This window comes from Castor canadensis, chromosome 19 (assembly GCF_047511655.1).
Source record: "Castor canadensis chromosome 19, mCasCan1.hap1v2, whole genome shotgun sequence".
In the NCBI taxonomy this organism is placed as follows: domain Eukaryota; kingdom Metazoa; phylum Chordata; class Mammalia; order Rodentia; family Castoridae; genus Castor; species Castor canadensis.
The window spans coordinates 38,921,291-38,934,727 of record NC_133404.1 but is presented as its reverse complement, the minus strand read 5'-3'; the positions used below and the strand labels follow the sequence as shown (position 1 = coordinate 38,934,727).

Genomic DNA, 13,437 nt, shown 5'->3' with positions numbered 1-13,437 from the left:
GGATAAATGTATATCTATAGTAAAAAACAGATCTTGAATATACAGTTCAATGGGTTTTGGTATAACTGACTCTTTGTTCATGTATAGAATATTTCCACTAGCCTAGAAAGTTCTCTCATGACCTCTATTATCCATTCTCTAAAGGAAAACACAACTCTAATTTCTGTCTTCCTAAATTACTTTTACTGATCTTGAATTTTACATAAATGCAAGCACAGAGCATGTAGTCTTTAGTGTTCAGTTTCTTTCACTGAACATAATACTTCTGAAATCCATTCATATTATTGAGTGAATCATTGTTTTTTGTTTGTTTTCTTTCATTTTTGAATTCTGATTTTGGTGACTGAATAATATCCTAATGCATGAAGACATTAAAATTTGCCATATGTCTGGGCTTTTGGATCTAACATCTAGACTCTCTATCAAATAAGAAAGATGGACAATCTGAGTTTGAGAAAATGAGAAATGGTTACTAGAAGGACTGTGTGATATTGGGTGAGTCTTTGCTACCAGAAAAATGTAAGCTTCTTTCCTTTGCCCTATGCAGTAACCCCAAGCATAGAAAACTTACTAGATTTCTAATGTTACAAGCAGAAGACTGAAAGACCATAGTGATACCAGAAGACTCTTGGAGGAGATAATATTTATCTGATATACTAGAATAAAAATCATAGGGAATTCTCCAGCCCTTCCATAGCTCTAAGAGAAAATGACTCAACTTCTCATTTGTGTTCCAATAAATCCTCCTAAGGGCCTTTGCTATAGTTTTTACTATTTTGTACCACATTAGTTTAATTGCAGAATAGACTTCACTTTCTACCAAAGGAAACTATGAGTTACTCAAAGAAAAAAATAATCTTTTTTTTTCAAATGACTTTGTATCCCTAGCACCTAGCACAATGAAGACAATCACTTGGTGTAAATGAATAGACAAAGAAATGATTGTCTAGATGGGTGGGCAGGTAGATGGATGCATAGATTATGGATGGATGGATGGAAGGAATCATAGATGGAATGATGGGTAGAGGGAAGGGTAGATAGATGGCTGAAAGGATAGATAAAAGGATGGATGATGAATGAAAGAAGTATAGATGGATGGATATATATATGGATGTACATATGGGTGGAAGAGTGAATAAGACAATTGCGAATATTGCCTATAAACGAAATGACTTGTCTGGTCTTTACAAATCCTCTTTAGTATCACAGTACTGCTATCTTCTACTGTCCCACATTGTCATTGGTCCCGGGAGTTCACATTAATTCACTCACCAATAGACAATAAATATCTGAGTAGTACTTAGAAGAGGTGAAACATCCCAGCCACCATAAAGTTGCTTTCCTGTGCTATAGAAAACATTTTCATAAGAGTTAGAGGTTGGGCAGAATACCCATTAATTTCCAACCATAAAGAACAACAGTCAATCAGAACACAGAAAATTTCCTGTATAGGCCAGGCCCAAGTACGTAATGAGTGGCATAGCTTCTGCAGCCAGCAGGAGGCTGGTTAAATTTAGCCTTGTAGGTAAAAAAGGTGATGTTGAGCCCATCAGAAAGCTCTGTATCACTGCGAGTAGCATTTAGTACTCAGCTGTTTCTCACCCACCTCTCAGATGGTCCCAGCAGGAAACAAGTCTGTGGCTGTCATGTTTATAGCTAATTAATGTTTATTTATATTTTTAAACAAGCCTTTCACCTGTCACGCTTTAAAATAAATGTTCTGCTCTTCAATTAGAGATTGTCAGAGCAGAAAGGAATCCTGTCTTGTTGTGGGTTTAATGTGTGTGTTTAAATGCGTATCAGAAAGCAAGTTCTTTCCTTCTAAATCTCCCTCTCCTCCTAGAGACTAAAGCATCCCTCTTATAGAGACAGACATTCTCTGAAATTGGTGACCTGCCACACAGGCCATGATCTTCCAGGGAGTTGGCAACACAAATGACAGTGCCTTCTAGGATGAAGTTGGGGAGGATCAAAACAACAATATTGTACATTTTAACCACTATAGAACCCAGAACTTTTTTTTTTTTTTTAGTGGTACTGGGTGTAAAATCAGAGCTTTGTGCTGTTAAATAAGTGTTCTACCACTTAACCACCATGACTCCAGTCCTTTGTGTTTTTAGGTATTTTTCAAACAGGACCTCATGTTTTTGCCTGGGCCTATCTCAGAACACAATCCTCCTACCTACACCTCCCATGTAGCTGAAATTACAGGCATTCACCTCCTTGCCTAGTTTATTCTTTACAATACAGTCTTGTTACCTTTTTTGCCCAGACTAGCCTTGAACCACCATCCTCCTATCTCCTCATTCCAAGTAGCTGGGATTATAGATGAAAGTCAGCATGTCCAGTCCTTGAATCAGAATTTTTAAGGGGGAAAAAGGTGCTTTGTTTTCTGAGTAAAAAATGAGTCAAGTCAGCACATATGGGATATTAAACCTCTCAGATTTCAAAGAAAGGTTTGCACCTTTACTAACTCTTGGGAGATAAACTTCACACTCTTGGAAGATTCTGCTGGATGACAGTCTTTCTTTAGCAAGGCCCTTGGGTCACTCCAAATGTTTGAAGCTAACAGTATGACTTGTGATTTGGGTTGGAGGTATTGGACCATAAGGTCAGACTGACCTCTAGAGGAGACTGGAGACTGAATAACTATAATCAGCCATGTGAGGCAGTCCATGGCTACATAACTGACCACCAAAAAAACCTTGGGCTTATTAATGGTGTACAGTGTGATACTTCAATGCATATATACAATGCATATTGATCAATTCAGGGTAATTCCCATCTACTTATCACTACATTGTGTTTGGAACCTTCAAGTTTTAAGTAAGTAATTGTAAAATATATAATAGGTTATCATGTACTTGCAGTCATTCCACTATGATGGAGAACACTGGAAATTCTTACTCCTATCTTGTTATTTTGGTACCCATTATCTAAACCCTCTCTATCTTTCCTACCCCAACACTCCCCATCCTTTATTAATCACTATTTTACATTCAGACTGATTTTTATTATCCACATATAAGAGAAACTTGAGCTATTTGGCTTTTTACACATGATAATCAAATTTTTTTTTAATTTTCAAGGAGATGGATACTAACTACCCTGGTTTGATCACTATACATTGCATGCATGTATCTTACACTAAACCACATTAATGGGTACAATTAAAATAATATTTTTTAAAAAGCCCCTGGAAACCAAGATTCAGGTGAACTTACCTGGTTGGCAATTACATGGTTGCTAGAGAATTAAGCCCTGTCCATATAACTCCACTTGAACAGGGTGCCTGGTAACTTGCATCTGGCCTCTTCTATACTCTGTTCTATGTGCCTTGTACCTTTGCTGACTCTAATCTGCATCTTTTCAGCTTAACAAACTATAATTATGAATATGAAAGCTATTCTGCATTCTGAGAGTACTTCTGGATAGGCTCAGGAACCCTAACACTCACTCTCAGTGAGGAAGTAATGAAGAGCAATTGGGTTGCAGGATGGATACTCACTGAATCTCAACTCTTCCAAACACTTTTGAATGACCTGATGGCAATCACTTTACCTGTTGATCTCTTTTGAGATTTAAATGAGCTAATGTTACATACTCACCCACTTTTTCTTCAGTCATTGAATGTGCCTCTCTTTTGATCACAGTAGATTCTTTAAGGGTGGTTGAAGAAGGAGATGATTGTATTGACCAATTGGATAGCTTCTGCTCTCCATCATGAGTTTCTTAGGTTAGACAAGGACTCTGAATTTGGAAATTCAGAGTTTTGGAAATTCAGTTTTAGGAGCAGCTATGTTCACAGTTTCTAGTCAATAAGTGAACATTTCCTTGTGGTTACTCCCCTGCCATTGCATCTTTCTTATCTTCAGCTGAGGCGTCTGGTTGCAAATAGTCTATTTTTCATCAATTGCATAAGACTAGAGACTTGGGGAAAAGCCTAGATAAGAAAGTACTTTTTAAAGTGCCAAAATCATCTCTGGAATTTGGTAAGTACTAATCCAACATAAGTATGAACATGTACATTTTCTTTCTTGTTCAATAATTGAAAAAAAGGAAAGCATTAAAAAAAAAAGACACAGAAATGGAATAAAATGAAATTTCTTGCCTGCTTTGCGCTGGTAAGTACTAAACAAATGATTTCCCCCTGGTATGTGTGAATTGTGTCCCACAATAAAAAGAAGTTGAAGCTCTAATCCCTGTGTCTACCAATGTAAACTTATTTGAAAACAGTCTTTGTAAGTGAAATAAAGCTAAGATAAGGCCAAACTGAATTAGGGTGGGTCCTAATCCAATGATGAAAGCCCTTATAAGAAGAAGGAAATATGAAACCTGTAATCTCAGCTACTTGGGAGGCAGAGTTAGGAAGATCATAGTCTGAGGCTGGCCAAGCAATAGCACAAGACCTTATCTGAAAAACAAACTAAAAGCAAAAGGACTAGGGACATGGCTCCAGAGGTACAGCAGTTTCCTAGCAAGCACAAGGTCCTGAGTTCAACACCCATGGACACAGGTAGGCACAGAGGGAAGATTCCCTTGTACAAATCCAAAAATAGATTGGAATTCTGCTGCTACAAGCCACCACAGGCTGGAAGAGGCAAGAGGCATTCTTCCCTAAAACCATAGAATGAGAATGGCCAACTCCTTGAATTCACACTTCTAGTCTGCAGAAATGTAAGATAATAACTTTCTGTGGTTGAAAGCCACCCAGTTTGTAGCAGTTTGATATGGCAATGTATATGTTCCCCATTAATGCTTATCTCTGGTCTCTGCCTAGTATTCTTTCCTTGACAGAAGATAATCTGTCTGCTGGAGGGTAGAAGGAACCAGGCAAGAAGGTGGAAACAGAAGGAAGTGACTCACTATGGGCTTCCGGCCAATGCTGCTCATGTAGTATAGGAGTCCTTTGGCGTGGTAGATGGTTGGCTGGAGATGAGCACTGGGAGACAGCCACTGTCTGTTCAAATCCTCCCCTCTCAGTGAGCATCTGTGACTGCAGCAACAAACAACAAGCAAATAAAGACACATTTAGAAGAAAATAGCTGGAGAAATTAAAACCCAGCAAGACAAACAATTAAACTAATGAACCCAACTTCCTTTTGACTTCTGCCCAGTTGGTACCAGTTCCAGATGTCCAGAAAGCTGTAAATCTGTCCTTTAATAAGCTCCCAGTGCCCTGGTTATTACAGTTCCCCCAAAGAACTAGAAACTGTGCTAGACTTAATATTGGGTTATCAGAGTTTCAAGATGAAGCTTTGGAAATGCAGGTCCCTGGTGTATAGACCCATGAAGTACAAATTCAATACATTACTCTCTAGGCCCTTCAATTCTACAAATAATTAGGCTGAATTCAGTCAATTAGGGTGGATATTTTATATTTGATATTTCCAGCTGGTCCAGTAACTGCAAGGTAGACATTACTACAATCCAAAGAAGAGACTGAGGCTTAGAAATTACTAAATACATGACCTAAGATCACATGACTAAAGGCTGCCAGCACAGGTCTGTTGGCCTCCACCCCTTATGTGTTTTCCCATAGTACATTGCCTCTCTCCCTAGCCATATGGAGGATTTGAAAGGTTGACATTTACCTAGAGAGCCAGAGTTGTTTTCTTAAAGATACTGTCGTGGTCTATCAGAGATAGGACCAGCTGAAAATCAAACATCCCCTATTTTGGGGGAATGGAGATTTTCAAGTTCAAAAGTACCAAGTTATTTTGCATAGGTGATGCAGAGTTTCCAGAAGAGTCATCCTATAAAGCTCCAAATCACTGAAATTACCCAATATAGCCCATACATGAGGAGGTTCCAGGCAGTCCAGCTAAGATGGTATTTATCCAAAAGGGTTTACCAGAAAGGTGCCACAGATTGAGAGAGCAGTACAATAGGTCCACCATGTGTCCCTGCCAGCACCCTCTCCTCCATCTACCTGTGTTCTTCCACAATGCTACTGCTCACAGATTCCTCTGAAAATTGTGTCTGCTGTCTGTTTGCCAGGACCCCCTCCTCTCCCTCCATTCCCACCTATTCATCTTTCATGATATCAGCCCTTCCACCAAACATCCCCTGCTCATCTAGCTCAGTGCATTTTACATCTATTTGTTGCAATAGCATCCTGAGGTCCCTTAACATGAGTTCTATAAAACCACTTTGAAGAGTTTTTTCTTTTCATTTTTCCCCCATTCTTTTGCCTTCCCTATTGCTTTGGAGACTGGGAGCTTCCTGGGGAAAGCTCTTTGGTTAACCATCTATGATGGTTAATCTTTATTGTCAACTTAATTAAATTAAGAAAAATAGTCACAGAGACAGTTAGAACCTGAGGTCTCTAGCCTAATCAATGGATTAATACCTTGGTATATTCGTGATACAATGGCATTGTTGGGAGATGGTGAAAACTAGGAGGTGGGGCCGTTGAAGGACACTGGGGGCATCTCCTTGAGCTACATCGTGCCCTGGCCCCTTCCTGTATTTTGCCTTCCTCTGCTTCCTGTCCACATTGATGTGAAAAAAGGTCATTAACCACATATTCCTGTTGCCTTGATATTCTACCCAAGAGCATCTGTCAAAACACCATGGACTGAACACTGTAAAACTGTGGGTCAAAATAAAATTTTCCTCCTTTAAGTTGTTTCTGTCAGATATCTCATCACAGCAATGAGAAAAGTAACTAATACACCATCAAATTAGGATTTCCCTAATACTGGAACCATGTCAGAGTTGGTATCCAGTAAATAACTTAGAGTCAGATAGGTTTTCTGTCTTTGAAACAACCATCCTGTTTTTTAATAAATCCTGGAGGTGGAAGGAAAGTTCATCCTCTTCCTTTCACCACTTTTTCATCTCCATGTTCCTGAAGTTATCTTTAAATATTAGCTTTTCTGCTGCTTGTCAGCCTTCATAGACTTCACTAGAAACTGAAAATCTTTAGATTAAACATCTACCCTGGTTTTACCTTTAAGATATTTTGACTTGAGAAATGGCAGGTTTTGTACATTTTCGTCTTTGACTTCTTTGTTCCTTTCATTCCTCTCCACCCACTCCCACCCTGTCCTGCTCCTTTCCTTTTTTTTTTTTTTAAATAACAATGACATCTTGACATAGGATTTATCTATTTTTTGTTTGGCAACCAAGGGTGAAGGCAAAATATGAAGCAATTCTTTTATGCCAATAGCAGTGGAAAGGGAAGTCATCCCTGACTTGTTCCTAAAAACACTGGTTGTGTCTAAGTTAATTTCTCTTCTCAAATCAAGGTCTCTTAGGCTCCATATTCAAAGCCTCAGCATTCCTTTTTGTTAATCAGTGATTCTGATTCTGGTGATCAGTGATTCTCCTTGTCTTGACCTAGATTCTGTCATCAACAACCCAGTTTGTTTTTTCTTTGTAACATTGCAATGAAATCACTTGAGGTCTTTAAAAAGCACTCCTGCTTATGTGAATGAAAATATAACCATTATGTGTGTGTAGTAGCCAGCAATTCTGCCAACTCTATCTACCTCTTCTTTCCCTATGCTCCATGGAGACCAAGATTGGAAGCAAAATCTGCATGGAGAAACCTCAGGTTACCACACAGCAGGAATATAATTCTACATGGCAATTCTCCAAAATAGAGAAAACTAAGTTTTGTGTTGCAACCAGAAGAAGCCTTAGTTTTTGGTTCTACTTCCCAGTTCTATCACCAGGCCTCTTTGATTTGGGGGCATCTTTTGGAGTAAATATTCTCATATGCAAAAAAAATATGTGTTTAACACATTCCCAAGATGATGGTGATGATGGTGATGGTGACAATGGTGATGGTAGGGTCTCACTGTGTAACCCAGGCACTAAGCTCACTATGTAGCCCACGGTTGTCCTCCAATTTGCAATCCTCCTGCCTCAACCTGTAACGTGCTGGGACTATAGGTGTGTATCAACTTGTCTGGTTGTCTCCCAGGATTATTTTTAGGATTAAATGAAATAAGACCTGTGCTAGCCTGTCTCTCCCTATCTCCATGACTGTTTCCACAGTTCCTCTGTCATCCACAGGTATGTCTATATCCACCTCTTCAGGGATGCAAAGCACACCTTCGACTATTATCATTGTTTCCTTATCTTATAATCTGTTTCCCTATGAAGAATAATCAACTCTATGCAGGTTGAATGGAAGAAAGAAGAATCTTGGTGAGGGAAAAAGATGCAGTCAGCTTTAACTTGATTTGTGCACTCTTATGGGTGGAGGCAGTAGGACTGAACAGAAAAAAACTTCACCTAAACGTACTGGTGCAGTGGTACACCCCTATTATCTCAACTACCCAAGAGGCAGAGATCAGAAAGATCATGGTTCAAGACCAGTCTGGGAAAAAAGTTAGGGAGACCCCTGTCTCAACCAACAACCTGTCATCCCAGCTATGTGGGAGCCATTGATATGAGGATCACAGCATGAGGCCAGCCCTGAGACAAACCATATCTGAAAAATAACTAAAGCAAAAAAGGGCCAAGGGTGTAACTTAAGTGGAAAAGCACCTGCCTAACCAGCAGAAGGCCCTGAGTTTAAGACCCAGAACCACCAAAAAAAGAATTAATGTAAGAAAATCATGCAAATAAATAATCAATATATATTGTGATTAGAATTTTGGCTACTAAACAGTTCCAAGGGGAGACATCTAAGTTGATCTGAGTACACAGAATTGGGCCAGTGGAAAAATTAAGTTAGGGAAGCTGTTAGTTTGAGGAAAGTTTTGTTTGCTTGTTGTTTGTTTTGCAGGGATAGAGGCATGAATCTGTTCTTCTCCATGGGTTGTGTAGATTTTGGAAGCTCATATCCTTGCCTTTATATTCAGGGATCTATGTATGGCTGTGATTTTGAGTGTACCTCTGTATGTGCCTATAGCTTTGGTTGTTCCTGTATCTATGCTATGACAGATTATTACAGTATGGCCAACTCCTAACTTGAAGATTTTTCTTTTTAAATCAAATCCATTTACTTCCAATCTCCAAATCCATTTGGCGTTTTATGTTAATAATATCAAAAACTCACATAGTCTGAGGAACTGAGGTGCTCCTTCCAAGGATTTGTTTTAGGCATTTGAAGATGAAATTCACCCTGTTTTATTATCTACTGTAGCCTTTCTGTAATGATAGCTGCTCCTTTGACGTGCAGAATTAGCAGATGGACAGCAATGACAGGCTGGCAATAAATTCAATGCCTATAATTTCTGAAAAGGGGTCATGCTTCAAATAAAGTTTGAAGTTCTGCTTTGCTTATCAGAAGAACAGAGTGGTGATCAGGGCTATTCTTCCTCCACTGACAACTGCAAACTTTCAGGGACAAATAATGCACTTCCTTTTTCTTTTCACAGGTGAAGTCATTTGATCCAAATAGTCTTCCTCATTGTTTTAAGATTTAGTTTAAATAGTCCAATATAAGAAAAGCTTACATGTACAATGTGTGCTATATATAAGCTGCCCAGACATCCTGATGGCCCAGAAATGCAGCGTTAGCCTTGAACCACCCACATCCCAGGAAACCTTCAGCAAACACAAACCATTTAATGTCCCTGTGTGGATCCTTAATTCCAGAGCTATGATCCCTGACCAGAATGAGGCCTAATTGTTTTGCCTGACTTGGAGAGTTTCTAGGTGGTACTTGTGTACCCCACCCAAGTCTAAACACCTTGCCTGGCTGTTTTTACCTTTATTGCTTCACAGACATGTCACCTGCCTTCTCTTTTTAGACACTTGCAGTCTACATCTAAGAAGACCCTAACCTCTAAAGCTGAATTTTTTGTTTTGTTTTGTTTTTTGGCTTCATGCTTACTAGGTAGGAGCTCTACAGCCTGAATCAGGCTTCCAGCCCTTTTTGCTGTGGCTATTTTGGAAATAGGGTCTCCTTTTCTGACCAGACCAGACTGGACCACAATCCTGCAGTTGCTGGGATAACAGGCACCCACCTCTGCAATCAGCTATTGGTTGACAGGGTCTCACTAATTTTTTGCTCAAGTTGCCTGGAACTGCAATATTCCTAATCCTAGTCTTCCAACTAGGTAGGATTATAGACATGCCTCACCAGCAGTTGGAAAAACTGAAGTTTCTGATGGAACACATATTTCCTCTTCAAAAAGAAACAAAAAGCATCTGATATCCAGAAAATATGGCTGTTTCATGACCAAACAAATTTCAGCTGAAATTAGAAGAGAGAATCAGTAGTGTCAGCCTTCACCAAGAGGCCTTTGCATTAGGTCAACTACATGATAGCCTGAGTGTAAGTGAAATGACCTGGTCTCTCTGAAGCCCAGGCTTCACACAAACTTGCAATTCTTCTACACCAGCCTTCTAAGTGCTGAGATATCAGGCATGTACAGGCATGCCAAGCACATCAAAGTCATTCCTTTATTATTAATTATTGCTCTTATTTCTCTGCTAAGAACAGGGATCACCAGAGACCGGGAAACAAGTATTATAAGCAAAAGTTTCAGGAAGCAAATCCCAAACTACCAGGTCCTCTGAAAACAGAGAATGGACCACAGGTAAGAAGGAAAAAGGAAAATTGAGTCACTTCCTACAAGAGAATTTATAAATCTGCAGCCAGAAAAAAAGGATGATTCAAAAAATCTCCTACTTATCTCTAGCTGAAAAATAGAGAGATGGAGTCCATCAGCCTGAATAAATGATGCCAGGCTTGATAACATCAGAGGCTCCCACAGAACAGTCTCTGAAACCTAAAGGTTTGAGAATTAGCTGTTTCACCATTCATAGCACATCCTCGGAATGGGAGGCAGCGAGGGTGCAGAAAGAAAATATCTATAGGGGTGATGAGATGCATGAAAGCTTCAAGAACAAGACAGCCCAGCATGGGGCACTGCTGGCCGGACGCAGCACCCAGTGCTTTCCAAATAAACATCACTCAGATGGACAAAGGGAAGAAAAAGGGGAAAAAATCAAAAGGCAGTTTCATTTTAAGGCCACAGTTGTTCTAAAGCTCAAAACAACCAGGATTGCCAGAGACATATTTGTCACTCAGTCAAAAACTGAGAACAGAGGAAAAGATCAAACCCAGCTGTTCCTCAACCTCCAGAAAACCAGAAATAGGTTTCTAGAAGCCTGATCACCCAGTTTTTTACAAGATGGACCAGCAGAGTTCACCCAGGTCCTGAAGTCATCTTTGTTTAAAAAATTACCCAAAGTTGACCTTCTTTCTTCAGTATTGGGGATTAAATCCAGGGTCTCAAACATGCAAGGCAAGCACTCTACCATTTGAATCATAACTGCATTTCTTCTGCTTTTTTTACTTTGTTTTTGAGATAGAATCTTGCCCAGGGTGACCTTGAAGTTGGGATCCACTTACCTCCACCTCTGGAGTAGCTGGGATTATACAAGTTTACCGCCACAACCACACCAGCCAAAATTGACATTTGAACCTAGACCAATCTAAAATCTAAGTTAGTTGCTGCTTACACTTTTATTCCTTAAAGGATGGCTACTGACCAGCAGCACCAGCAAAACCCTTGGGTCCCACTCTTGAATCTACATTTTAACAAGATTCCCAGGAAATCTGAATACACAAGTTAAGTGAAACAACTGGTGTGTCACACAATACCTTAAGGAAAGGAAGAAAGTTAACCTTTATAACGGGACCATGTCCTACACAAGAAACTTTATTGCCCCCTCACTTCTGGGAATCAGAACATATGATATACAGAACCTCTGGATCTCATCTGGAGCACAGCCACCTCTAGAAGCTTGTAGAGACCCTTCCACAGCCCCCACACCTGCCCAAGCCACTTTTCCCACTATTATGTTAGCTTCCTGCATATTTTAACATGAAAAACAAGAGTCAATATTAAAATATATTTTCACTAAATTATATTAACCAATCTAATTTCTTTTTATAAAAAAATATTTATTAGGATATATTCATTATACTATATGAGGAAGATTCTCAACTCCCTCCCTGCCCCACTTAAAGCAATTGCAAGAGGTTTCTTTGTTCTATTTCATATTACTATATAAAGTCTACCAACCATATACCCTCACCTTAATCTCCTTCATTCACTCTCCCCCCTCCCACTAGTACCCTCCACTGTGTCTATGTTACAGTCCTGTCTTTCATTATTAATATTTAAGTTGATGTTCAAAGGTGTTTGTGTATCCTGCTGTGGATATAGTTTATCTTGGTCCATTCAATACCTTCCATTACTCTTCCTTACCCCTTTACCTTCCAGTACCCCATACACACACTTTTTCAACAGCTTCCAACACACATCCTTATATCCTCCACCTTCACAGATGTTATGTTTTATGATATTACTGATGCTCTGTCATTCTCTTTTGCTTTCCCTCTTTTCCCGAGTTCTATAGAGTAGCTCTACTGTTACAAACATGTTCTACATATGAGTCTGTATATGATCATGCTTGTTTTTGTGTATATGTTTATCTTTTGGATCTGTCTTCCACATATGAGAGAAAACATGCAGCCTTTGCCTTTCTGAGCCTGGCTTACTTCACTAAACATGTGTCCTCCAATTGCATCCATTTACCTTCAAACCACATGTCATTATTTCTTATGGCTGAGTAATACTCCATTAGATAGATAGATAGACAGACAGATAGACATAGATATAGATATATATCACAATTTCTTGATCCATTCATCAGTTGTAGGGCATCTGGGTTGACAAATCTACTTTCATAAAAATCATTCAAATATCCAATGGGACAGTTTGAAAGATCACAAAGTAAAAACAACTTCTTTGTGAAATCAGCTCTGGCCAAATTAAGCATGGGACAGCATAGCTGCCAACCCAGAGGAGTCCTTTGATGTCACGCTCATCAATCAGGAATATGTGATCAGTTAATTCATGTTTGCACACACCACTTGGTCCCATAAAATATGGAGGTGTTTTCATTGACACAGTGAGTAGAACTCTAAGGAAGAAGTTTCTCAGGTGGCGTCTTGAAACCATCAAACATCTGTGAAGAATTTACCAAATGCACATGCAGGTGAACAGTGAAACCTTAGGCTGTGCCTCAATCCTGAAGCCAGCCTGCCAACTGTCATATGTGTCACATGTTACAACTGGCTGGCATTTCACAGCACATACCACTATCCACCAGACATAAGAAAGGGTAATTTGTTTAATTTCTGAAATTTTCAACCTTTTGTTAACTTTCATAAAACATTGCCATAATGAGAAATTATAAAGGAAAAATTTTCCAATCAAGAATTAACGGTCATTTCTATAGTAGTAAAACAAATGCTTTTGAAAACAGTCAACATTCATTCCTGATAAAGATAATCAAGAAAATGAGAGATGATGGATACTTTATATTCACACACACCCACACACATATATCCCTAAACTCCAGGAATTCATAGTGGAAATACTCTCTGGAACTCGAGGGAGAAAGGAAAGGGAAAGAGAAAGATAGTCAGCAATACAGAAATGCATTACATCTGTG

At 39.2% G+C, this 13,437-nt stretch overlaps 1 protein-coding gene across 3 annotated transcripts in view; it reads right to left on the bottom strand.

The window, feature by feature from the left end:
* The window catches only part of Agbl1 (AGBL carboxypeptidase 1), a 780,759-nt gene that overhangs the window by 360,378 nt on the left and 406,944 nt on the right, over nt 1-13,437 (bottom strand). For all 3 annotated transcript variants that reach the window (XM_074061490.1, XM_074061492.1, XM_074061493.1), the window contains one exon: nt 4,867-4,996. In XM_074061490.1, the coding sequence (XP_073917591.1) occupies nt 4,867-4,996 (130 nt within the window). The remainder of the gene's footprint in view (nt 1-4,866; nt 4,997-13,437) is intronic.